Below are 24719 nucleotides of genomic sequence, written 5' to 3'. Positions count from 1 at the left end.
CACTTCTAGTTGTTATACTGCTACCACTATTTGCTGTTGCTAAGTGGCTTTATCTTATGTTTTAACTAGTGTATTTTATTATGGCTATATAGACAGATGTAGTTGTGTAGTTAAGAAGTTTACTTCTCAACTATTTGGCTTTGGGTTCAATCCCACTGCATTGTACCTTGGGCAAGTCTTCTGCTACAGCTCTAGACCAATCAATGCCTTGTGAGGGAATTTAGTAGATGGAGCCTGAAAAAAACACATTGTGTGTGTGTGTGTGTGTGTGTGTGTGTGTGTGTGTGTGTGTGTGTGTGTGTGTGTGTGTGTGCACGCACACGTGTGTATATATGTATGAATGTTTACAATCTGTACTGGGCTATTTTTTACAAAATTTGATATCACAATTCATAGCTGGGGTGCAACCAGTGATGTTTGTTAACTTTTTATATCAATAAATTATCTTCTGTCTCTGTACTTTTGAATTCTTCTGGATACAAAAATCACTTGCTTGACAAACAAGTAAAGGTTGGTGACAGGAAGAACATTCAGCTGTAAAAATTCTGCCTCAAATACCTTCCCTCCACTTAAGCCATGTCCATATGGAATAAAAGACATTAAATTACTAATAAGCTGATTGCACTCAGAGGATTGTAAAAATACATTTCTGTCCATATTCATTTTCAGTCTCCATCTTAAGATTGTTTATGAATTGTATATGTCAGGAAATTATGTGCCCTTAAAATATCATCTTTTACTTATGTTGTCTTGCAAAACATATAAAGGTAGATACCCCTTTAATGCCACTGTTCTGTTTCTTGTCCGTATTAGTGCACTATGAGTCTGATAACTTCTATTTGTTTCTTTGCTTAAGATCTTTAATTTAATTCTTCATTGTTGATATAGGTTAGATTCTTGTAGAAATTTGGTTTAAATGAATTATTAGGTCATATATTGCCCATTTTGATGTTAACTATATATCTGTAAGGAAAGAAGTGGTATCTGTTTTCAACCAGGTAGAATGCCTGCATCCCATGACTACGTCCATAAATCAACTAAATTAATTGACATATAAAATCTATTACTTGGCAATGTTTGCCTCTAAAGAAATGACAAAAAGAAAGGAAATTCTATAAATGAAGCGCATAGTTTAGAGCAGGAATTGATTTTTAGCCAGAGTTTGTTTTTAAAATGTTTTATTTACTGTCATACAAATATCCATTTTTCACCAAGTGATACATAATGTTGAAGTATTTCATTTGATTATGTTTAAACATTGGAAATAGTTTTTCATTCAAACATTTCAGGACATCCAAGCTGTCTTGTTATGGATTTTCAATTATTTTTTTTATAAGAAAAGATGAATGACATGATTGTTTCATCATCATTTTATAATATTAGAAATTAAGTTTCTATATACTTCTGCAATATTCTGTCTTTATGTGGCTGTGTTTATATAAAATGATGGTGATGTTACACTAGTTACAAAGTATTATTTCCATTACAATTTTAATTTGGTTCTCATCACAATGTAGTCAGAATTTATTGTGGATTATCCACTGGACTACTAGCTCCACGTGTTTCAGTTCAAATGCACCACAAGTGTTTTGTTGTCTCTCTGGGCTGGGAACTCAGTTCTATATGACTCATTAATAATCTTGTTGTGGAGAATATGTTCCAGAATCTTTGTACAAATTTTCTAGAGTATATTCTATTGGAGGATATCTATTTCAGGTTGAAATTAAAAATGGAAAATATCAGGCTTTATGGCTGCTTGCACTTTTTTAAATGCATTTTTATATTATTATCTGTTGTTGCTTTCTGCTGAAATATAAATATGCCAAATGCTACAATCTTTTATTATTGGTCATCTAATACCTTATCCTCAAAACTTCCAAGCTAAGTTGACTGCTTATAATTTACATCCATTTCTCATTTTTGGATATGAAGATTCATGTCAAACTGAATCATTGTACTCTAAGGTTTACTACCTCCTCCCCCCTGCACTTTTTCTGTTGCACATTAAAGACCTACCTAATAAAACGTCTTGCATACTCTCCTATGAAGATGACATTAACTTTCATTCCTCCTTAACCTTTGAGAACACCAGCAACATTCATACACAATCTAGACTCCTCACACTTGACAGATATTGAACTTATGAGCATAGACTTTGAGAACAGCCTGCAATGAGGATGACTTGATAAATCCTTTTCAACAGAACAAATATACAATGGCTATACTTTATCAAGAAAGCAGTCTTGTACCTCATCCTTTCTGGTAATGAACAACACACAACTAATACCTGCAAAGTCATGTCAAATGTTAGGATTCATATTCTTTGATGATCTTTCAGAGCAATTCCCACATATATAACATTGCCAAAACTGCATTACAGGGACTTGGGTTTCTCTTTTGTGCCAATAAATACTTTGGCTTCAATCAGATGCTAATATTTCATAAAGTTTAAGAGCCACACTGAAGTATTGCTTACATATAGAGAAGAGTGATGCCCTTGGACAAATACAAAAGGCTATCAGATTGATTGCCAAGTCATTAATGTTCTTCATTAGCTCACAGATACTCTCAACTTCTTGTATCGGTAATAAAATGGTCTATACTCCTCTGAATTAGCCAACTGCATATCTTTTCACTTGTCTTTCTTCTTCCTATCACTGTTACTGTGTTTCACTTTCAAGATTTCACAATCTATACTTCACCCAAACTTTTCTTCCTAGAATTGTCTCACTCTCTGAAATTTTTTCCTCTTTTACATTTTCCCTCGCTTTTATTTAAAGTGCAATATATATTCAAATACTGGATTATTTTGAAATACTATTACTTAAGTACTCCCAAAATAATCTTCTCCATACACATTTGTAAGTACGTAGCAGCTTATAGAAATAATTTTTCAATGAAAACCAGAAGGAAACAAAGGGTGTTTTTTATGGTCTACAAAGTTTCATCATCATCATCATCGTCATCATTATTATTATTAAATGTTTTAAAAATTATTTCATTTTCTACTTTCAGCTGTTCAGCAAGAAAGAAAGCCACCTGATTCTGAGAAGAAAGCTCCTACAGCTATGGCTACTTCAACTCAGAGAATCTATATTCGCAAAGATCTAAACAGTCCAGCTGCTGCAATTCCCAATTTTTCCAATCGTATATCTGAAATAGAGGTAGGGCCATTCTGCCATATTTCTTATTTTCTTAAATGTTTTTCTCTTTATACATTAAAACTTATATTTTATGGCAAACAATGAAAGATTATGAGCATTGATTTGTTGCTTCGTCGTAAACATTTTGACACTAATATTTAGGAAAGTCTTATAGGTAAAACCCTGTCAGTGTCATGTTTATATTTCAAATGTGACTGTGCATTTATGGTAAACACTTGTGTACTGATGGTGTTGCTGTACTCCATCTCCAAATGCAGGATTTGATTTCTCATCAGGCAGTGAAACAGCTTTGTAGCCCCCACCAAAACCACCTCCAGTGTGACACCAGAGCTGCCCGCTGACATAGGTCGCAAATCTCCCACACAACATTATGAGCTTTGTTGAGTCAGATGTTACAACTCTGGACCAAGTGTTTCTATCATACTCAATGTTTGATCGTGCTGCACCGCTCTTCCTCCCTCATGTGCCAGATGTAATGGCTTGCTTTCTTGACAGTTTCTGATAATTTTCTAGCAACATTTCTACTCTCCTTTGCTGCTGGTCCAAGGCCTCTGATTCCATCAAATTCTCCAATAAGAAGGCATATTACCTTCTAACCATTGTTCAGCCAACTCACTGTATTTTCTGTCTTGCATTAGGAAATTGTTTTTGATGTTCACTAAGCCAATAAGCCTGCATTGTTATTTAAAAGATAAACAGATGTCTTTCCCAAGTGAGGGATATCTGCCTCATGATGTAGAAGTTGAAGATAATCTCTCACTCTGTGAGGCAAGAGGCAAATGTATTTGAGAAGAGTTTAACTTAAATGGGAAAAAGCTTCAGGTTTATTAAGTTGATAGCTGAGATGCTGAAAATGTCAGATTAGGATTATATTATACTAGTTAGTTACAACATCATGTCATGTACACAGCTCACATTTCTATTTACTTTCAAACCCATGGATGTCATGTACCTTTTTATCTGAAATTTTCAATGGCAACAATTTAGTATTCTATTTGATCCCCCCTTACACACACACACACACACACACACACACCTCACTGTTGTTTCATTTATCTGTAGTTTCATTTATCTGTAGTTTCATTGAATTACTTTTGGTGTCAAAAGTTTTCATCATATAATTTGGAAAAGTTTTTGAAAAACTGTCAAATTTGCTAAGGTTTTAGAAATTAAAATGTAGATGATTGAAAAGCATGCAAGCGCACACACACATGTACTTTGTTCATATCAAAAAAGTTAAAGGGTGATCTATCTTAAAACAATCATATTTATAAAAAGTCAGTTACTCTGTGAAAGATGTAACGATGTTCCCAAGCAACTTTAAAAGTTCTAATTGCTGAGAATTGTGCCTTGGAGCATAGCACAATTTCCATTCCTAATTCCAAATTATTTGTTTAGCTGCAGAAAGAGAATTCAGTTATAACATCAGAAATATAAAAAGCAAACTTTTTTCCAGCATGCAAATATCTAAATTTTCAAAACTTGTGATACCTATAATAGCATTGGGAATTGACTGGAAAACACATTTTACTATATCTTTCCTATATTATTCTCTATCTTTTCTCTACTATTCTTTCAAAGATTGATTTGTTAGTCTCAAATTATTTTTGAGAGCTTTCAAACTATCCTGTTCAAGGTTTTTTCGTGATTAACACCAAACTTTGACACAGATTAACCTAGTTTTCCTTGGCATTTATTTTCGTCCTATATTTGTATATTACTAGGCTATCAATCATCTTCCCTTCTTGGTTGGTGTTTTTTCACTCATTTCAAATAGATGAATAATGTTAGTTTTCAGAATGTGATAATTACAAGCAACACAATAACAACATTTATCTTGGCATATGCCCCACAGGTAGAACTCTCAGAAGAACAAAAGGATCATTTCTATGAGATGCTTCTGTAGACTACCTCAGCAATGAGTGACAGCAACCTCATTATCGTAGCTGGTGACTTCAGCAAATATGTTGGGTGACACCTTGATGCTTCTGTGGTTTACTTGGAGGTTATGGTTCCAGAAATGCTTTTTCTAATACTGATTATTTAACATCTTAATAAAATTTACTAAAATCCAATTATTCTAATATAACATCATCATCGTTTAATATCCGTTGTCCAGGTTTGCCCTGAAGGTTGTAGGATTAGTAGTCTAGCATTTTTTTAGCCAGAGGATTTTCAAGTTTTCAGAGTATAAGAAATTCCATTACTTAATCTTTATACTGAATTATTCTCTGTTCAATTATAAGTTAGCTTTGATTGCTCACTTTAGAGAGACAAAAAACTCAGTATATGAAGTAGAGTTCTATTCATTCATTGTTTGACACTAAAGACTTATTTCATGAAGAACATTTCGGGAACTGAGAACAGAGATGCAAAAGAATTTAAGTGCATGTGTGTTTGTGTGTGTAGGTAGGTGTCTGTCTTCCTGCTTTCCCAATAATATATAAACTATATATATATTAATTGTAAACCACTTATGTGATAAGTTGTCAAAGGATGGATCTTGAGCCTACAGTGGATCGTGGAATATGTGCTGGAGTATACTCCTGTGTGACTTTATGTATACATTGCATATTTGGTCAATACATGTGAATGTATGCATAACCGGAAGGACAAATCCGTATTTACTTCAGTAAAGTATGTAGTGTTCGTACACTGTGAGTGCACAGGTGCACTATCCCCAACTCTACCTTGGTGCCTTTGTTATTTAAATATCTTGATTCCATCAGATCCTGAAAATTTTATATATGTATATATAATAAACACTGTAAACAAACAGGAAACAACTTCTATCTCATTCCAGGGAGAAAAACTAGAGGTAGTCGATAGCTTCCGCTATCTGGGTGACCAAGTTAGTAGTGGGGGTGGGTGCGCTGAAAGTGTAGCTGCTAGAATAAGAATAGCCTGGGCAAAGTTTAGAGAGCTCTTACCTCTGCTGGCGACAAAGGGACTCTCACTCAGAGTAAAAGGCAGACTGTATGATGCATGTGTACGAACAGCCATGCTACATGGCAGTGAAACATGGGCTGTGACTGCTGAGGACATGCGTAAGCTCACAAGGAATGAAGCCAGTATGCTCAGCTGGATGTGTAATGTCAATGTGAATACCCGTCAGAGTGTAAGTATCTTGAGAGAAAAGCTGAACATAAGAAGCATCAGTTGTGGTGTGCAAGAGAGACGATTGCGCTGGTATGGACATGTGGTGAGAATGAATGAGGATAGCTGCGTGAAAAAGTGCCACACCCTAACAGTTGAGGGAACCCGTGGAAGAGGTAGGCCCAGGAAGACCTGGGCTGAGGTGGTGAGGCAAGACCTTCAAACATTGGGCCTCACCGAGGCAATGACTACTGACCGAGACCTTTGGAAATGTACTGTGCATGAGAAGACCCGGCAAGCCAAGTGAGATCATTGCCAGTGCCCCTGGACTGGCTCTTGTGTGGGTGGCACATAAGATGCACCATTTTGAGCGTGGCCGTTGCCAGTACCGCCTGACTGGCCTTCGTAGGATTTTCGAGCGAGATCGTTGCCAGTGCCCCTGGACTGGCTTGTGCGGGTGGCACATAAAAGACACCATTTCGAGCGTGGCCGTTGCCAGTACCGCCTGACTGGCCTTCATGCGGGTGACACGTAAAAGCACCCACTACACTCTCTGAGTGGTTGGCGTTAGGAAGGGCATCCAGCTGTAGAAACTCTGCCAAATTAGATTGGAGCCTGGTGTTAACATCCGGTTTCACCAGTCCTCAGTCAAATCGTTCAACCCATGCTAGCATGGAAAGCGGACGTTAAACGATGATGATGATGATGATGATATTGGTTAGAATTCCTAACTCTTACTAAGGTGGCACAGGTTTGAACTCATTATATAGGTAGAACTTAGGTGCAAAAGGCATGGCTATTGTGGTTAAGAAGTTTGCCTTTCAAATACATAGTTTCAGGTTCAGTCCTACTGCTCAAGAACTTGAGCAAACAATCAAACAGTTAATTGGTTAAAAAGGTTAACTAATTGACCAATAAAAATAAAGAAATCCTGGTGCTTATTATTGACTTAATCACCCTCCTGAGATATCAACAAATACACACACATATATATATATGTATTAGTAAATTGTAATGCTTTGATGCCTCACTTATGTCGTATGTTAATCAAAGAATTGATATGTGTGTGTGTGTGTGTGTGTGTGTGTGTACAGCAATCTCCCACATTATAGGAGTGATGTGTTCTTGAGAAACTTGTAACCTGAAATTCTTTAACGTGAAATTAATTTTCCTATTGACTTTTATGTTATAAAGTGATAATGTTCTGATGGATATTTTCAGTACCAAAAAGAAAAAGGGGGAAAAAAGAAACTAAAATTACACAGTTCAGTTTGTGTACATAAAAGCATATGAAGAAAAATACATTAAGGAATAAATAAGAATCATAATACTGTAATAGGATATTTTCTTACTACAGAAGATGTTGACTTCTGTGTGAAAGATTGTGATGGAATGAGAGTTATTGGGAGGGTAAGAAACATGATCTTTTAACTTATAGTTCATCATCATCATCATCATCATCATCATCTGCTTGAGCGGTGAAGAACTTACTCTAAGTTGTTTGGTGCTAATGGTATATCATCTCTTTCTACAGCTCACTGTAGGAATGAAGTGTTTTGTAAATTCTTCATGTAATTTTTATGTTACATTCATGATTAGGATTGTTATCAACAAAAGCTTGCAGACCATCCCCTATAAGTGCCAACACTTTAACAACATTCTTTGCTGTCAGTTTAAGCAGAGCTGATGGAATTTCTGTATTCTCATCTTTCTCATGTTCTAACAGCATCAGCTCCTTGTTAGATAAACTTCCTCTATTGGATACTAGCAATTCAACTACTTCATCCTCTATGACTTCTTTAAGACCTTACATCATTTGCAAGTGTTGCAATATCTTTCTGCTTGTAGAAAACTTTTCAAGTCATGGATACATTCTGGCCATGTATTTTTCCAAGCATCTTTCAAAAGCTGAGGTGTTTCACCTCATCCTATAACTCAACTATGTTTTTCCATAGCATTCATTATGTTGAACATCTTCCAGAAGTCTCTTACTGTAGGTTCATCTTTCTTAATAACTGCTTTCATAAATTGTTTGAATGTTCTTCTCAGATTATATGCCTTGCACTTAACTAGAACACCTTGATCAATTGGCTGAACCAAGGAAGTTATATTCTTCAGGATATATTCTATTCTCACATTATCAAAAACCTCATTTAAGTGCATGGTGTGGCTTGATGCATTGTCTAAAAGAAGCAATACTTTGTTGGAAATATGTTTGACATTGTACCTTTCTACAACATGATGAAAAAATATTAGTCTTTGAAAAGATTCTTAATCATCTATGCCTTCTTATATGAATGCCAAATCAGAGGCAAATTAAACTTTGGGTAACCCTTGAAAGCTCTTAGATTTTCAGTGTGATATGAGCCAAGTCTCTAATTTCATATCACCATCTACAAATCATCATACAACCTTTAGGCATTTTTTTAAAAATTATCATAGTGTTAGTATATTGTGTTTAGTCTAGCTTGGTAGGGAGGGTGGTTTAGTCACTGATGACCCAACAATGTGACAGATTGTACTAGGTTGCATGTTATCAGCAACACTAGGAGTGACCCAACATACACATATGCATACATGCACAGAAATAGAAGTATGAGAAATGAACATATCTTTTACTTGTTTCAGTCTTTGTACTGTGGCCATGCTGAGGCACCACCTTTGAAAGGTTTAGTTGAACAAATTGACCCTAGTACTTGTTTTTTTTTTAAAGTCTGGTTCTTATTCTATTGGTTTCTTTTGCCAGTCTGCTAAGTTACAGGGACATAAACAAAACCAACACCAGTTAAGTACAGGTGACACACACAAACACACACACAACTGGCTTCTATTAGTTTCCATCTACCAAATCCACACACAAGGCTTTGTTCAGCCCGAGGTTATAATAGAAAATATTTGCCTGAGATGTCCCTCAGTGGAACTGAACCTGGTACCATGTGGTTGGGAAGCAGACTTCTTACCACAGAGCCTTGCCTACTGAAATCAAAGTCTATAGATCTGAAAAAAAAAATGATTATATATGGTGAGAATCAAAACATTCATTTGCTAATGGGGCTAAATACATTTTTACCAATTTTGTTGGATATTTTCCATTCAGTTTCAATGTTTTTGTAGAGTAATTTGAAAAGAACTCTAGAATAAATCAATTTGTTTAAATTCTATTATGATAGATGATCAAACACCCAGCTTACAGAACAGTGATGCACACATGAAAAATATTTTGATGGAACCTTTGTCAGGAGAATAGTTCCCTATGAAATTTTTTCATTGCTTCTATTTAGATCTCTTAACATTGTTGTTTATTTTAGTAAAGTCAAACATAAAAGATTGGCAACGTAAGTTCAAAATCACTAGTGCTGGCAATATTTCCACTTATTAAAGAATATAGATGACAATTGAATTACTGCTTTATTTCACTTGATAATTGAGAGAAATTGAACAAATTGTTCTACCTACTCCTAGGTATACTTTATAGTCCTTGTTTATACAGGGCTTACCCCTAATATCTACATTCTCCTCCTATACACAAATTTTTTATTTGTCCTTTGTCTTTGAATATGGTGATCAGCATTTTCTTTTTTAAAATTGAATAATTTATGCAACATTGCTTTAGTGTGGTATCTCTAATTTCTTTTGCCAATCTGCTAAATTATAGGGACATAAACAAACCAGCACCAGTTGTTAAGTGCAGGTCACACACACACACACACACACACACACACACACACAATGGCTTCTTTTAGTTTCCATCTACCAAATCCACACACAAGGCTTTGTTCAGCCCGGGGTTATAGTAGAAAATATTTGCCTAAGATGTCACTGAGTGGGACTGAACCTGGAACCATGTGGTTGGGAAGCAAACTTCTTATCACACAGTTATGCTGAGAATCATAAGTGTTGATGACTTCATGTTTTCAACCAGCATAACAAAGGTAGAAGATTCATCCAAAGTAGAGAAATTTCTTTCGAAGAGAAATTCCAAAATACATCATAACTCAGTTCATATGTTTCAACAAGTACTTTGCTTTTTCTGGTATAAGCATGAAGGATATGACAATATCCAGAGTCTGCATTGCAAATATACCAATCGTTTTTTTAATTTTGCTCCATGCACTTAACTTTGTGGACACATATTGGTGGAATTTTAGCCCATATACTTGTTTTCTTCAAGTACTTGTGTTATTCGATTGTGGTGTACCTCAGATGAAAATAATGCGTTAGGGATATACAATGATATCACCTCATCAGTAATTTAAATATTGTTGTTATTTTTATCTGTACTCCTCCGAGCCAGGTAATATTTTCCCAAAGCCTGATAAGTTTTCACAGAATATTGGAAATAAATGATACTTTTTTTATGACACTGACAAACATTTTACAACTATTACGCAATGTCAAGAAAAGGAGACAAACATACTCACACACTCATACATTCTTTTAGGTATCATCTGCTAAATCCACTCACAAGGCTTTGGTCAGGCTGGGGCTATAGTAGATGACACTTGCCCTTGGTGTCAGGCAGTTTGACTGAACCCGGAACCATGTAGTTGGGAAACAAACTTCTTACTACACAGCCACACCTGTGCCTTTACAGTTATATATATATTAGATATTTAAAACAGACGTGGCTGTGTGGTTAAGAAGTTCACTTTGCAGCCAGGTTGTTTTGGGTTCAGTCTCACTGTGTGACACTGTAGGCAAGTGTTTACTGCAGCCCTGGGTTGACCAAAACCTTGTGATTGAATTTGATAGATGAAAACTGTTTAGAAGCCTGTAGTGTGTGTCTATACATGTTTGTGTGTTTTCCTTGTGAATGTTTACATTCTGCACTTCACATGAAACAAGCACTGAGCTACAAATGGGGTTGCTTGTCAATTCCTTAACAAATCTTTTTCTAGCTCTCTGCTTTTGGAGAGTTGAATGAAAAATTCTGTATTTGTAAAACAAATAAAAGTTAACAATAAGAAAGGCATCTAGCTCTATAACCATGCCTCTATAATATATAATTATTCAACCAATGCTACCATAGAAAAACATGTGTAAAATGAATGACTGTGTGTATGCTATATTTTTGTCTATATATTAATGTGTATGTAATATATAGTAACTGATAATTGTTTAAAACTCTAGAATAAGTCTCATTATGAAAAATATGCAAAGATGTACTATGTTATTATTCAGGATTTTATTATTTTTCAGGATGAAGAAAGTAAATCAAATGAGAATTTACTTGCTAATCTCCAGGAGAGGTTAATCCATACTGATCATGGTACTATGGTTTTAAGTTCGACTCTTACTCAAAATTCTCAAAAATCTAACAATACAGGTGAGATTTCATTTGGGTTTTATAATTCATTTGTTTTTGTGTCTTACACTTGTTCCATGAATTTGTGTAATGTGTAGCCTATATATGTAATCTCCAGGGAGGGTCTTAGGCAGATTGATATCAATAGGATTAATGACACAGCTATACTGTATTGCATATTTTATTTGATTAAGAAATATTTGATTAAACTGAAGTAACTCTAGTGAAATATTTGTTCTTATTTTATTGATGTATTGGGATGAAAGGCTGTGGAATTTGAATATTTGGCTGAAAAAGTATAAATGAAACACTTAAACATTTAATTGGCTACTCTGATTTGTTACTCTCTCTATTTCACTGCCTACTGTTATAATGTTCCTTTAACATCCAAATGACTTCTCTATGGCTGAGACCATGAATCCTTCTAGAGTAAGATATCAAAATAACAATTTCTTAATTTAGCTGGTGAGTTGTTTATTATACTTTTAATGGTTGTGGGGATACATTATATATGAGCAAGTTTTCAAATATGAACAGCTGTTTTCGATTTGGAGTTATACTGCTTTGCTAAAGAAATTAAACACACATAATTTATATTTTTTTAGATTTTCAAATTCCCAAAAGTACATCTCTTTAGCTAGAGTACAAGTAATCTGAGTTTAAATTGTTTTCAAATGAGTTTCAGGTTAAATTTTTAAGAAATCTGATGTAAATATATTAATCTATTGCATGACATTTGTAATAAAAGAATTTATTTGATGGTTCCTTATAGAAAATATGTTATTTGTCTTAAGAAAGGAATCTAATTGACAGAATAATATTTCAGTTGATAAAAAGGCTCTCATGTTATGGTATGGATTGAATCATTACAAAACCAATTAATGGTAATACCATATTTGCTCCTGTATAATGTGAGAAATTTAATATATCAGTGTCAAGAATGGGATGTGGTTAGCATTATATTTGAATGTAAAAAAAAAAGGATAAAAATATGATAGAATAAATTACTGATTTTTAATTTTAAAAAATAGTGTTGTATTTGAGATACATTGTATTTTGAGATACATTGTATTTGAGATACATTGTATTTAAGTAAATATGTTATTCTATATAAATATCATTAAATAGGTATTTCATATATTATGATACTCAAAACAGACATGTTTCTTATAGCATATCCATTTTCAGTATAGTGGTTGTGTATTTGTGTTGTAGGAGACTATGTTGTGTTTCCTTTACATAATATTTTCATGGTCTGTGTTCATGGAAGGCAATGAACGTCTGGTATAAGATGTCTAGGTTGTGTGGAATGATGTCTCTGTGTGGGAAATTAGGAAAACGTAAGTGATGGTAGCATCATCTGCAAAATATTGTGTGATTAGAAATAACAAGTAGATTATAAATGTACAGAAGAGCAAGGGTGACATAACCAAACTGTAGAGTACACCTAAATTGATAGGAAACCCTGTTAGTACAATCTGCAGTAGCATGGTCAGACAGGAAATTTCCAATCCAAGTGATGAAAATGAGATGGAGCCTATAGTTGGGCAACATAGGAAGTCCTCATCCCACATGCTGTTTGAAAGTCATAAGGGCAAGAGACAATTAGTTATTTCCATTAGATCTAGCTTTATGGAAATCATGCTGGTGGTTACTGAGAAAGAAGAATGACTGAAGACAATAGGCTGGCTGACTAGCTGGTATTTTGTTTCAGTCAAAGAGATTTTTTTTCGCTTCTTGGTGATAGGACATACCGAGTCGCCATAGACTGGAGTAGAATCTTGCAGAGAGGAATGATCAATAAGGTTGACAACGATAGGCTAGTTCTGGGTTGCAGTGTTTAAGCGCCACTGTCAAGATTGGTTGCCTCATTGAATTGGAATGATCAGAAAAATATTCACATTCAGTAACTGTGCACAGATAGTGATAAGACTGAATGAAGAAGGAAGGGTTGGAACGAGTGTTGTTGTTAGTGCAGGTTGAATATGTAAAGTTAACAGAAACTCTTTTAAAAGGTACCAAAAAGTATTTTTGACTTTCTTTATACTTCTTATCCATGTTGTGGTGGATAAACAACATGTAGTTGATAATGTCTGGCATCCTTCATATGTAAGTAATATTCTTTGCCTATATCTGTTGCAATACAGCTGAAAATGAACCTCTTGAAGGTTTTGGTTATAGCCATCAGGATGGATCCAGTCAGTCACTTGGTTGCTTCAGATTCAGAGTGAAAAACATTTTCAATCAAAGGAAGTAGTAGTATTTTTACTAATCAAGTGTACTAGTTAATTGACTTGAAGTAGCAAGAGTTGTCATAATGAAAAAATATATAAAGCATGTTGCCTTGATTAGGCAGAAACCAGATGATCTGCTGAGTTATAGAGAAGAGACAGTTGTCCAACAGATTGAGTTTTATGTTCATGCAAATCCTTTTTACCTTTCTCAACTCATCTTAGTTAGCTAACATCTGCTACCACTTTTACTTCACAATCAGCTGATTGCCATTACAAATTTCATCTACCTGTATAGTATTCCTGTAAATCACACAAATAACTTAATCTCAGAACTGTTCTACTTTGCTAAGCACATCATATTGAACTAATTAAAGAGTAGGTTGGATGAAGTCAGTTTAACTTGAGGTGATCAGCAATAACTTTGCTGTAAATTTTGAACAGTTCATTCTGTAAGGTGGTTGGTAAATGAGCAGGGACATCATAGGATAGAGAGGGCCTTACAGTGTTGTCAAAGATGACAACCTCTCTAGTGTTGGTATTATGATATATTTCACTCAGTACACCCTGGTTGCTGTTAGGTACAGTATACTGCTATAGAAACCATGCCAATTTAAATGTATTAGTGTGATATGGTCCTCTCAACCATCCCAGGTGTGCAGTAATTTTGAATAAGTCCTGATTCTGGTTGTGATGACATATCTAACCCATGCCAGCATGGAGAACAGATGTGAAACGTTGATGTTGATTATAATTTCTTGTTTCTAAAATAGTAATTTTAGCATTATAATATTCTTTTAAAATGGGCCTTGTGCCTAGAGTAGAGAAGAATATTCTTTTAAAATGTAAATTAAAAATAATAATAATAAAATAAACACTTTAGTGGGTTAATCCCATCAAAAGATAAAACCTGTCAGATCTGTTTGCATCCACTTCACTTTGGTATGGTTCTGGATTTAAAGAACCTTCAGTTATCTTTCTTTCTCTAAAATAATTCTAAGTGTCTTATCCATGAGGTTGACTAAATTGTTCTAACTACTTAAGAAAGTTCATAAAGCTCTCCAAAGACAAATAGTTGTACTTTTCATGACATTGGCCTTTTCACTAAGTTTAACTTGATTTATTTCTTTAATGGCATCTCTGCCTTCTAATTAATGACAATGAAAAGGTCAGCAAAGTTGATAAAAGTCAATGATCTTAGTTTTCAAAATAATTCTGTTTTAGCAAACAGCATTAGAAGCCTAAAGAGTATTTAATCACATGTCATACCCATCTTGTTGCAGTCTATTACTCTAGCTTCATGCTTCTAAACTAACCAAACAGTAAACATTATTTCAAAGTTGTTTGGATATAATTTATATAAAATTTTAAAATAATTGTGTGGTTATTCTGCCATTTAAAAATGTATTATTATAACATAGATATTAAGTGTAAATAACATTTACATAGAGGCTTGAGAAATATGAAGCATAGGTCATAGATATGTGATAAATACCATATATATTCATAAACAAGGCGTAGTTGTAGGTAAGTTGCACCAGCCCTCCACTTTGGGCTTATATTAGTTTCAGCTTCTGAATCATAAATAAGGTGCATATTGTTTTTTATGAATGCTGACTGCAAATTTCCTTTTTATATTTAAATAAGTAAATAAATAAATAATAATAATAATAATAAAACTGTTCAAGGAGTAATCCCTATCATTGCTAATACAGTCCTGTAAAATCCCATGACTATAGATATCTCAACCATGTTTTTCTATTATCTGTGTCTAGAACAGATTAACCAGTGTTTTTAAATAATCACACCTGGTTCACTGACATTATATATGCAGCATCTGATGGACTTTAAGATTACGGCTGGCCAGTAGAGAACTGTGCATTATTTACATTTGACGGATATTTGTCCTCATCTTGTTTGTTGTTAACACAATGTTTCAGCTGATATACCCTCCAGCCTTCGTCAGGTGTCTTGGGGAAATTTCAAACCTGGGTTCTCATTGCTAAGGTATTTTTTGATGCTATTCTTCTTCTTATTATTATTATTCAGGTCACTGCCTGGAATCGAACTCGGAATCTTGGGTTTAGTAGCCTGTGCTCTTAACCACTACACCATATGCCCATGGGCAAAGGACTTATAAATCTAATATTCTCCTATCCTTCCTTAATACCGGTTCCCATATGCAGTTCATATCTGCGCTCAGTCTGCTTAGGAAGTTGTTGTGTCCTAGCGTATGTGCTGCTTCTCTTAGTTTCCATATTTTCCAGTGGTGTTCTCTGTCTATTATTTTAACTTCATCCCACAGGGGAAGGTGGTGTCCATTTTTCCATACATGATCAGCTATACCTGATTTATCAATATCTCCCTGTGTCACAACTTTGCGATGATCCTCTACCCTTATTTTGAAGAGGCAGCACATTTCACTTTTGTATAACCTACCACAGCTGCATGGGATGGAGTACACGCAGTTCTTAGTCATATTCTCTTCTATTGGTGGTTTTACTCAAAGGAGATATTTGCAATGTGTTGTATTACTTTTGAATACTGTCCTTGTAAAGTGAGGTATAACTGTAATATATAAAAAATGTGTATTTCAGTATGAATGTATGCTTATTTTTTTCTTCTTCATTTTAGCTTAATTATCTTTGTCCTTTTCTCTCTGGGTTTCTGATAAGTTGCTTATTTCCTCATTTCTCAGCTGCCAATCTTATTTCAGATCTGAGTACTCTTGCTAGTGTAGTTACCACATTGGCTGCTATGGGAAAAAATGGTGCCCAAGAATCAACAGATCCAAATAGTAGTTCTGGGACATCTACTGCTGCTAGTAGCAGCAGTAATAGTAATGGACATGTTTCATCTCCAGGAGAAAGTGCTGATTCTGTAGTTAAAGCCTTTGACACACTTGCCCGAGCAGTGCACCATCCACAATCACAAAGCCAAGAAACTCAGACAGGCTTGTCACAGGTGAGTGTTATCTGTTACTTGGTTATATATTCTCTGCGATAAATGTATAAATGCTATGAACACTGCCAATATTAAGAAAGAATCTTGTAACTCCTTGTTCATTTTTCATTAAGACTCAATGACCAATCTCATTCTGTTGTCCCCCTTTTCATTTTGGAAACTTCATAGGTACAGGCATGGTTGTATTGTTGTGTAGCTTGTTTCCCAACCATGTGGTTTTGTATTCAATCTTATTGCCCCAGGCCAAACCAAAGCCTTACGAGTGGACTAGGTAGATAGAAACTGAAAGAAGTCTGTTGTGTATGAGTATATGTTTGTGTGTGTGCTGAAAAGTTCCTGGCTTTCGGTAAAAGAAAATACAGGAGGATCAGTAAATTATGATTTGATTTAAAATATTCCCCTCTCAGATTCACACACTTATTGCAGTGTTCCTTCAATTTTTCTAAGCCTTGTAAAAAAACTCATAAGGATAGGCTTCCACAACCAGGCTTTTCACTATACTCTTAAAGCCAGGAATTTTTCATCATCTCCTTGTGTGTGTGTATGTGTGTGTGTTTATCCCTTCTTATAAATGAACATTATTGCCATACAAGTAATGTTGTTCATTTCCTATCTTCCATGAAAAACATGTCTGATTACAGTAGAATAATATTTTGCTTGGAAACAGGTAAGTTTGGTAACAGGAAGTGCATCCAGTTATAGAAAACCTGCCTGATCCATACAAGCCTGAGAAAGTAGACATAAAATGATGATAATGATTTCATATATATATATATATATATATATATTGCTGTGTAGATACAGAATTTGCTTTGTTATGTGTTTGAGTTCTCACTGTACAACCACTTAGGTAAGTGTCCTTTACTGTAGCTTTGGCTCGACCAATGCCTTGTGACTGGCATTTGTAGAGAGAAACAAAGCATTGAGCTAAAAGTAAAAACAAAATTGGTAAGGTTTACTGATATTCCTTGATATCAAATCATCCTGTATCACTGCACTTTCAAAGGTGAGCGGAATAAAAAATCCAGAAGAGTTAGCAACAGAAAGAACATCTGGATTATAAAACGATACCTCAATAACTATTTATTCAACCCATGCTAGCATATAGAATGGATGTAAAATGAACAAACAACATTGAGATGTTCTTTTCATTGTTGTTTTAACGTCCACTTTTCTATGCTTGTATGGGTTAGATAGAATTAATTGAGAATGTCCTTTCTTATCATCAGCCTTCATCTGTTTTCAAGCAAGATGAATATTTCCTAATAGCCAGACATATTTTCATGGGAGATTGGAAACAAAAGTCACTGATTACATGACAGAGTTATCATGCAATGTCAAGGCAAAGAGAGAATAACACACACACACATACAGCACATATATATATATATATATATATATATATATATATATATATATATATATATATATATATATATATGTATATATATATGTATATATATATGTATATATATATGTATATATATATATATATATATATATATATATATAGCTAGCTTCTTTCAGTTTCCATCTATCATATGTACTCTCAAAGCTATAGTAGTGACACTTGCCCAAGTTGTCACACAATGGGACTGAACCTGAAGCCATGTGGTTATGATGCAAACTTCTAATCTTCTAATCCATGCAACCATGTCTTTGAAATAACTTTAATTTTGCCTAAACTGAGAAATTGGGAAATCCTGCTTTAGGTTTTGTGTTTTCTTTTTTGATACACTTGTCATCCTCATTTAATGTCTGTTTTCCATTCTGACATGTGCTGTACAGTTCAACAGAAGATGGTAAGCTGGAGAACTACACCAGACTCCAGTTGTCTGTTTTGGCATAGTTTCTATAGCTGGACACACTTCCTAATGCCAACCACTTTACAGAGTGTACTGGGTGCTTTTTTACGTGGCACCAGCACAAGTGTTTTTTACATGGCACCAGTATTGGTGCTTTTGATTTGGGACCAGCATGGTTGCCAAGTGGCTTGCAAGACTACGAACTCTCCACTGAGAGAGGGAAATGAAGGAAGTGACTGTGAGGCTGGTAAGAGGTTAGAGTATAATAGAAGGACAGAGATAATTGCCTTACTATAGAGGGGATACTTGGCTACCCTAGAAAAGAAAGGAGAGATCTGGTGAAGGATAGAAACAATCAGAGTGAGAGACAGGAAAATAGATGGTGCTGGAGATGTATTTGGGCTTATCTAGAGTGAAGTGGGGTGTAAGTAGTATAGAGGTGAAAGAGGGGGATGTTCCATAAGAGTGTGAGGGGAGATGTTTAGAGATAGGGAAGCAATGGCTGTAGTGAGTGATGGTGAGAGAAAATAGAGTGGGTGAAGGGAGGGGTAATGTAGGTATGTTAGAGAATGGAGAGAGTGCAGATGAGCATGAGGGAGAGCAGAAGGGCTTGCAGTGGGTAGTGATCATGAGTAGAGGAATGGGGGAATGTTGGGAAGATGGGTTGTAGGGGTGTTTTGACAGCAGGCAGATTGTGTGTGTGTGTGTGAGTGAGTTGGGGGTATGATCATAAAGGACATACCTGTATGTATGACCATGATTTTACTTACCTCCCTGTGTCTTCTCAAGTACAGCAAATTACTAGAGATCTCAGTCCCTAGTCATCTCTGTGAAGCTCAACATCTGAAAATCCTTTCTTACCATTTCGCCCCATGTCTTCCTGTGTCTACCCTTTCCACAGGTTTCCTCCATAATTAGAGATCAGCACTTCTTTATGCGGCTGTCCTCATCAGAAATGGTAAGATTGATCATAGTTTCTTTGGCATGTTGATAAAGTTAAAAGAGATAACTGGATAATGGGGATTAAGTGTTGGAGATTAGTAAATGATATTGGTTAATGAGCTAAATGTTCAATTGGAACTATTGAATAGCTCAATTAATTGGATACAATATGGTTCTAATGAGGAAGATTGGGAAGATGTTTAGTGCAGAATGTAAGGGCGGCTAATTAGTAAACTTTTAATTCATTACCATAACTTAGATACTAATATGATGTAGGATGAGTACTATTTTTTTTTTTCATTTTTCAGTACTGCATTTTTGTGACAAATAGTGTTGTTGGTTACAGGTATTTAGTGGGCCAGCCACTGGTTCACTGCATTTCTAACATTGAAAATGACAAGGAAGTATTTGTAACTCAGTGTAGAACAAGTATCACTAGTGGCTTCATTGAAGAAGCTCTTGTTTTTCAGTTTCTCAATGTTTATGCTATTTGCTGACAAACATCAGGGAATGAAACACACACACACACACACAACAAGTTTCTACATAGTTTCCATCAACGAAATTTCTCTCAAAAGACATTAGTCAACCTGAGCCATAAGAGAGGACACTTGCTCATGGTAGTCCACATCATCTATATGAGCAAACATCAGAAGAAAATTGGTTCTTATATCATCTACAGGACCCAGTATTCCCCTTCAGTTTCTTTCTTTACTCTGGCATTCATTAGTATCTACTTTGCATGTTTTCTTTTTTTACTTCATTCTCTTTTATACTATTTATACATTATATTTACATCTATAAGTAAATTTTATATAGCTCAAATTTATGACTTCTTTCATGTACTACCTAAGCTTCTTGCTAAGCGTATAAGCTTTCTTTGTAAAGTTTCTATCGTTTAAATGTTTTATAGGACAGATTTTGTCAGTTTTCCATTGTCTTATTTATAACAATACTAAACCCGAAGCACTCATTGTGCTTTGAACTTCATAGTCTCTACAACAAACTCAAGGAAACAGCAATCATTTCCAAATAATATTTTGTCCATTATAAAGAATATACACATAAATTTACTTACCCGATACACATCATATCCATAACCCATCTCCTTTATAAAACTGCAGTATAAATATAAAAGAATTGCCTAAATGTGCACTTAATAACTGCTCTTTGTTTGATACATACAAAATATGGTCTCTCCCTCTCTTAAACAACTCTAACTGAAATCTACCACATCGAAATTAATGCAACCTCAAATATTTCTCTTGATTGTAGTTCCTGGGAGAGAAGACTTTATTTTACTATCTCACCTTACCTTAACTTGTTTCTAATGCATGAAAGTAGGCATCCATAATAAACTCAACAAAGTAATGATTTGCATATTACCCATAGGGTACTGAGCAACAAACTGAGAAATCAGTTTCATACTCTGTCACTAGTGTCCATGGCATCACAACAACCCAATCAGTCTAATTGTAAGCAAGTACTTTAGAGTAGTATAATTTGCAAATCTATGCAGTGGTAACACTAAAAATAACGAAGGATTTGTTGGTATGCAGTGCTAAATACCATTTTTATCCAGAGGTAAAGTAACCAGTACTAGTGTCCTACCTAGGGAAGATTTATTTCCCTTCTGTTCAATACAATAATAATGAGCACTCAGAGAGCACAAACCTCTGTCAAGGCAACACCAACATCTGCTCAACAATTAGCCAGAGATGATTTTTAAAATGAGAATATCTGAAATAAACTTGGCTGCTCTCACAAACTAAAAATGAATCCGACCGCAGTCAAATGTAAGTGTGACTTATCCAGCAGGGCCAACTCCTAATCTTCCAACCTCTGTTGAAGTTGTTGTTATGTAAACCCAGTTCACTCTGAAAAGATCTAGATAGAGTGAAATCTGAAGGTGGTTTAACTGTTATTTCTATTATGCCACGTCACCATATAGAGTGTCCTTTGTTGGTTTCTCTCTGTATGGCTTACTAGTGTGATGCAACAATAACAGCACTTTATCTTGTTCATGTATTTTAAGTTTGAACCTATTAAATATTCCTACAGTTGATAACCCATACATAATACCAAGCAAATTGTTATACATGACACATCCAGAATTCATTAGTTGACAAGGTTTAAGGCCTTCATTTAAAATCATTTAAAAAAAATCAGACTCAGTATATATATATATATATATATATATATACACACACACACACACACACAAATACATACTATAATACATTCTTGTTCTAGGGAGAGAATGCAGAGTCAGATGAACCAGTTTTAGAAATAGAAGGTAAGAATCTGTGAATTTCATTCATTAAATTTTTTCATATAGCTTGGCCTTATTTAATCTGTTTATTTATTTTAAATAGCCTTATATTTCAGAAGAAAGTGATTTTAAATCTTGTTAAAGGTGACTCTGTTTTTCATTCCTTGGGGTTGATAAATACTGGTTAAAATTTATAGTCATTTAAATCAACTATCATCAAGATTATCATTATGAAAAACCGGGATGTTTATTACACTGTCTGACACAATAGTCAGTTCACTAACTGTCCTTTAATGACAACTGAATATACGGTATGAGTGTATGTTTAATTGAATACAAGAGGAACAGCTGCTCTGGTAAAATTGCATTTACTGAGGGTTTCAAAGATACTGGTTTACCCTAGGGGATAAATTATGCTTGATGTTGAAATGGTGGGTGTTATTCATACTGAAAGTTCTCTATGCACCTTATATGGGCTTAGTGAGCTCTTTGGTTGTTATTTGAGCCTTTCCTGGTGAGGCCTCATTTTTTATTGCTAAGCAAAACTTGGAATGTATTCTTGGATCTAAGCAAAATAGAAGCTAGTGTACAAAGAGTGAGATGTAAAAGTCTCTTATATTTGCTCTACTTCTTCCAACTGGATTTTTGCACAAAAACCAGTATGGACTTGGCCTAATAGAAAAAATGAATGACAAGTCTTACTTAGGTAGAATATTTGTTAGCTCAGCAGATGAAGAATTAGCCAGATATTGACAGTTCAAAGTAGTATTGTATTTGAACCACAAAATACTGATTAATGAAGTCAGACTAAACAAAGGTTTATAAAAGGGATCCTAATTGTTGGAAATTAAATATGTCAATATTGGCGAGGGAAGAGTTTATAGACCAGCTGACAAACTTAAAACAAGAATTGACCAGAAGTAGTAATCATAATAATTAGTGGTGGCAAACTGGCAGAAATGTTAGCATGCTGGGCAGAATGCTTAGTGGCATTTTGTCCATCTTTACATTCTGAGTTCAAATTCCACCGAGGTTGGTTTGCCTTTCGTCCTTTCGGGGTTGATAAAGTAAGTACCAGTTGAGTGCTGGGGTTGATCTAATCAACTTATCCCCACCCCTAAATTGCTGGCCTTGTGCCAAAATTTGAAATAAAAAATTAGTGGTAGTGATACTTAAAAAAGAAAATTAAACTGATCTTCAGGAAATGAAAACAAAGTGATTAGAGAGATGAAGTAGAGCAAATGTAAGAAACTTTTACATCTCACTCTTTGTACACTAGCTTCTATTTTTCTTAGATTTGCATCCAGGAATACATTCCAATCTCTGTCTAGGAATGAAAAATAAGACATAAAATTTAACAACGACCAAAGAACTCACTAAGCCCATATAAGGTGCATAGAGAACTTTCAGTATGAATATTGGATGACTGGAAGGTGTTGTTGACCATGGCATATGATGAAAAGTGAATTATTTGTTTTATATAACTGTTTATAAAGTCTCTAAAGAATGGTGGAATTGATGAACAAACAATAGCATCTTTTTCTTTCAAGGCAAGAATGGTCATATTGTTGAAAAAGAATGTAAACAAGGGGGAGGTAATTGAAAACCTACTGGATACTGACTTGAAAATTTGACAAAACTATTACAGAAATGATTAGCAGTTGTACTTTCTAAACTTATTAGTCTCGTGTAAACCCGTTTCTGTAAAAATTATACAAGATAATCTCCGTTTGGATCAAAACAAGACTTCAGTGGGTTTCAATCAATTGAAAACAGTTAAATGAAACCTCAGGAAACAATTTAACTTTGTAGTACCGGATTGCAATGCTACACGAGAAAGCTTATGCATTAATTTCAATTAAATGAATTCAAAATTGAAAACCTGATTTGTCTAGGATGCCAGCATTATATGTACTGATGTTAGACCATTATTATATAGAGTGAAAGTATTAAGGAGATTCCCTTGTTTGGGTTACTATGTTAGAACTGATAAAACAGATGATATTACCATGGTAACATTTGCTTAGATATGGAATTTGTTAAATTAGAGGGACAAGAAAATGTAGTAAGAACAAAAATCAACCAGGTGTAGTTTTGGGGAATTTCTTTTAGGCACCTGGAGGAGAAACTCTGGACATTAAAAATATTTTCTAATGGATATAAAATAATCAAGCTGTTGTGAGGTTTGATTTGAGGCTGATCTCCAAGTGGACAAGACTTGGATTAATGTATTGGGAAGAATTGCAGCTGGTTCATTGCTAGGCAAAAGGTACAAGTTTCATTAAAAGGTTAATCAAATTATACATTGTCAAAAATATATTTTTAAGTTCAATAGAACCAGAAAAACAATTGCATGATTTCTTTCTTCATAAAATTTTATTGTCTATGCTGTGTAGAAGCATCAAAAGACCAATAGACTAATTTGCATTATAGATTTCTATTTTGATTTTTAATTTTAATTATATGTTTATTTATTTAATGAAAAATGCTAATTAGTATTTTTCTTCTCAGGTAATCTTCTATCTGCAACAAACTTCCTTTTTAATCTAAATACGCCATCACCAATGCCTGCCTATTTGAATGTCCAGTATATCTGTGAAAGTGCTTCACGACTGCTGTTTCTCTCAATGCACTGGGTCCGCTCAATACCAGCTTTCCAACTCCTCAAGTAAGTTTCTATCCTTGGATTTCAAAAATAGTTGCTCATGTTTTAAATTACTCTTTCAACATATGAATTCTTAATTTAGTATGTGATAAAATGTGTGAAATAGGCTTGACATATCTTTAATATTTATAGTTTAAAGCCTGAACCCTTAATACAGGATATCATTACAGTTTCTTTACTTTTTGTTAGTTTCATCATTTTCGTAACTGAGTGTGATTTTACAACCCCAAAAACATTAGCCATGTTTTCAGTTTTAGGCAAAACTATTTAATACA

General features: G+C 34.6%; 1 protein-coding gene across 1 annotated transcript in view; it reads left to right on the top strand.

Annotated features, from left to right (window-relative positions):
* The window catches only part of LOC106869571 (orphan steroid hormone receptor 2), a gene marked incomplete at its 5' end in the record, with an annotated part of 102497 nt that overhangs the window by 64576 nt on the left and 13202 nt on the right, over positions 1 to 24719 (top strand). The window contains 5 exons of the mRNA XM_052966745.2: positions 3016 to 3164; positions 11460 to 11586; positions 16495 to 16760; positions 21761 to 21803; positions 24291 to 24447. Of these exons, the coding sequence (XP_052822705.2) occupies positions 3016 to 3164; positions 11460 to 11586; positions 16495 to 16760; positions 21761 to 21803; positions 24291 to 24447 (742 nt within the window). The remainder of the gene's footprint in view (positions 1 to 3015; positions 3165 to 11459; positions 11587 to 16494; positions 16761 to 21760; positions 21804 to 24290; positions 24448 to 24719) is intronic.

The sequence above is a fragment of the Octopus bimaculoides genome, chromosome 1 (genome assembly GCF_046866305.1).
Source record: "Octopus bimaculoides isolate indiv1 chromosome 1, ASM4686630v1, whole genome shotgun sequence".
Taxonomy (NCBI): domain Eukaryota; kingdom Metazoa; phylum Mollusca; class Cephalopoda; order Octopoda; family Octopodidae; genus Octopus; species Octopus bimaculoides.
The sequence above is the reverse complement of the archived record's forward strand: the minus strand, read 5'-3'. Positions and strand labels throughout refer to the sequence as shown.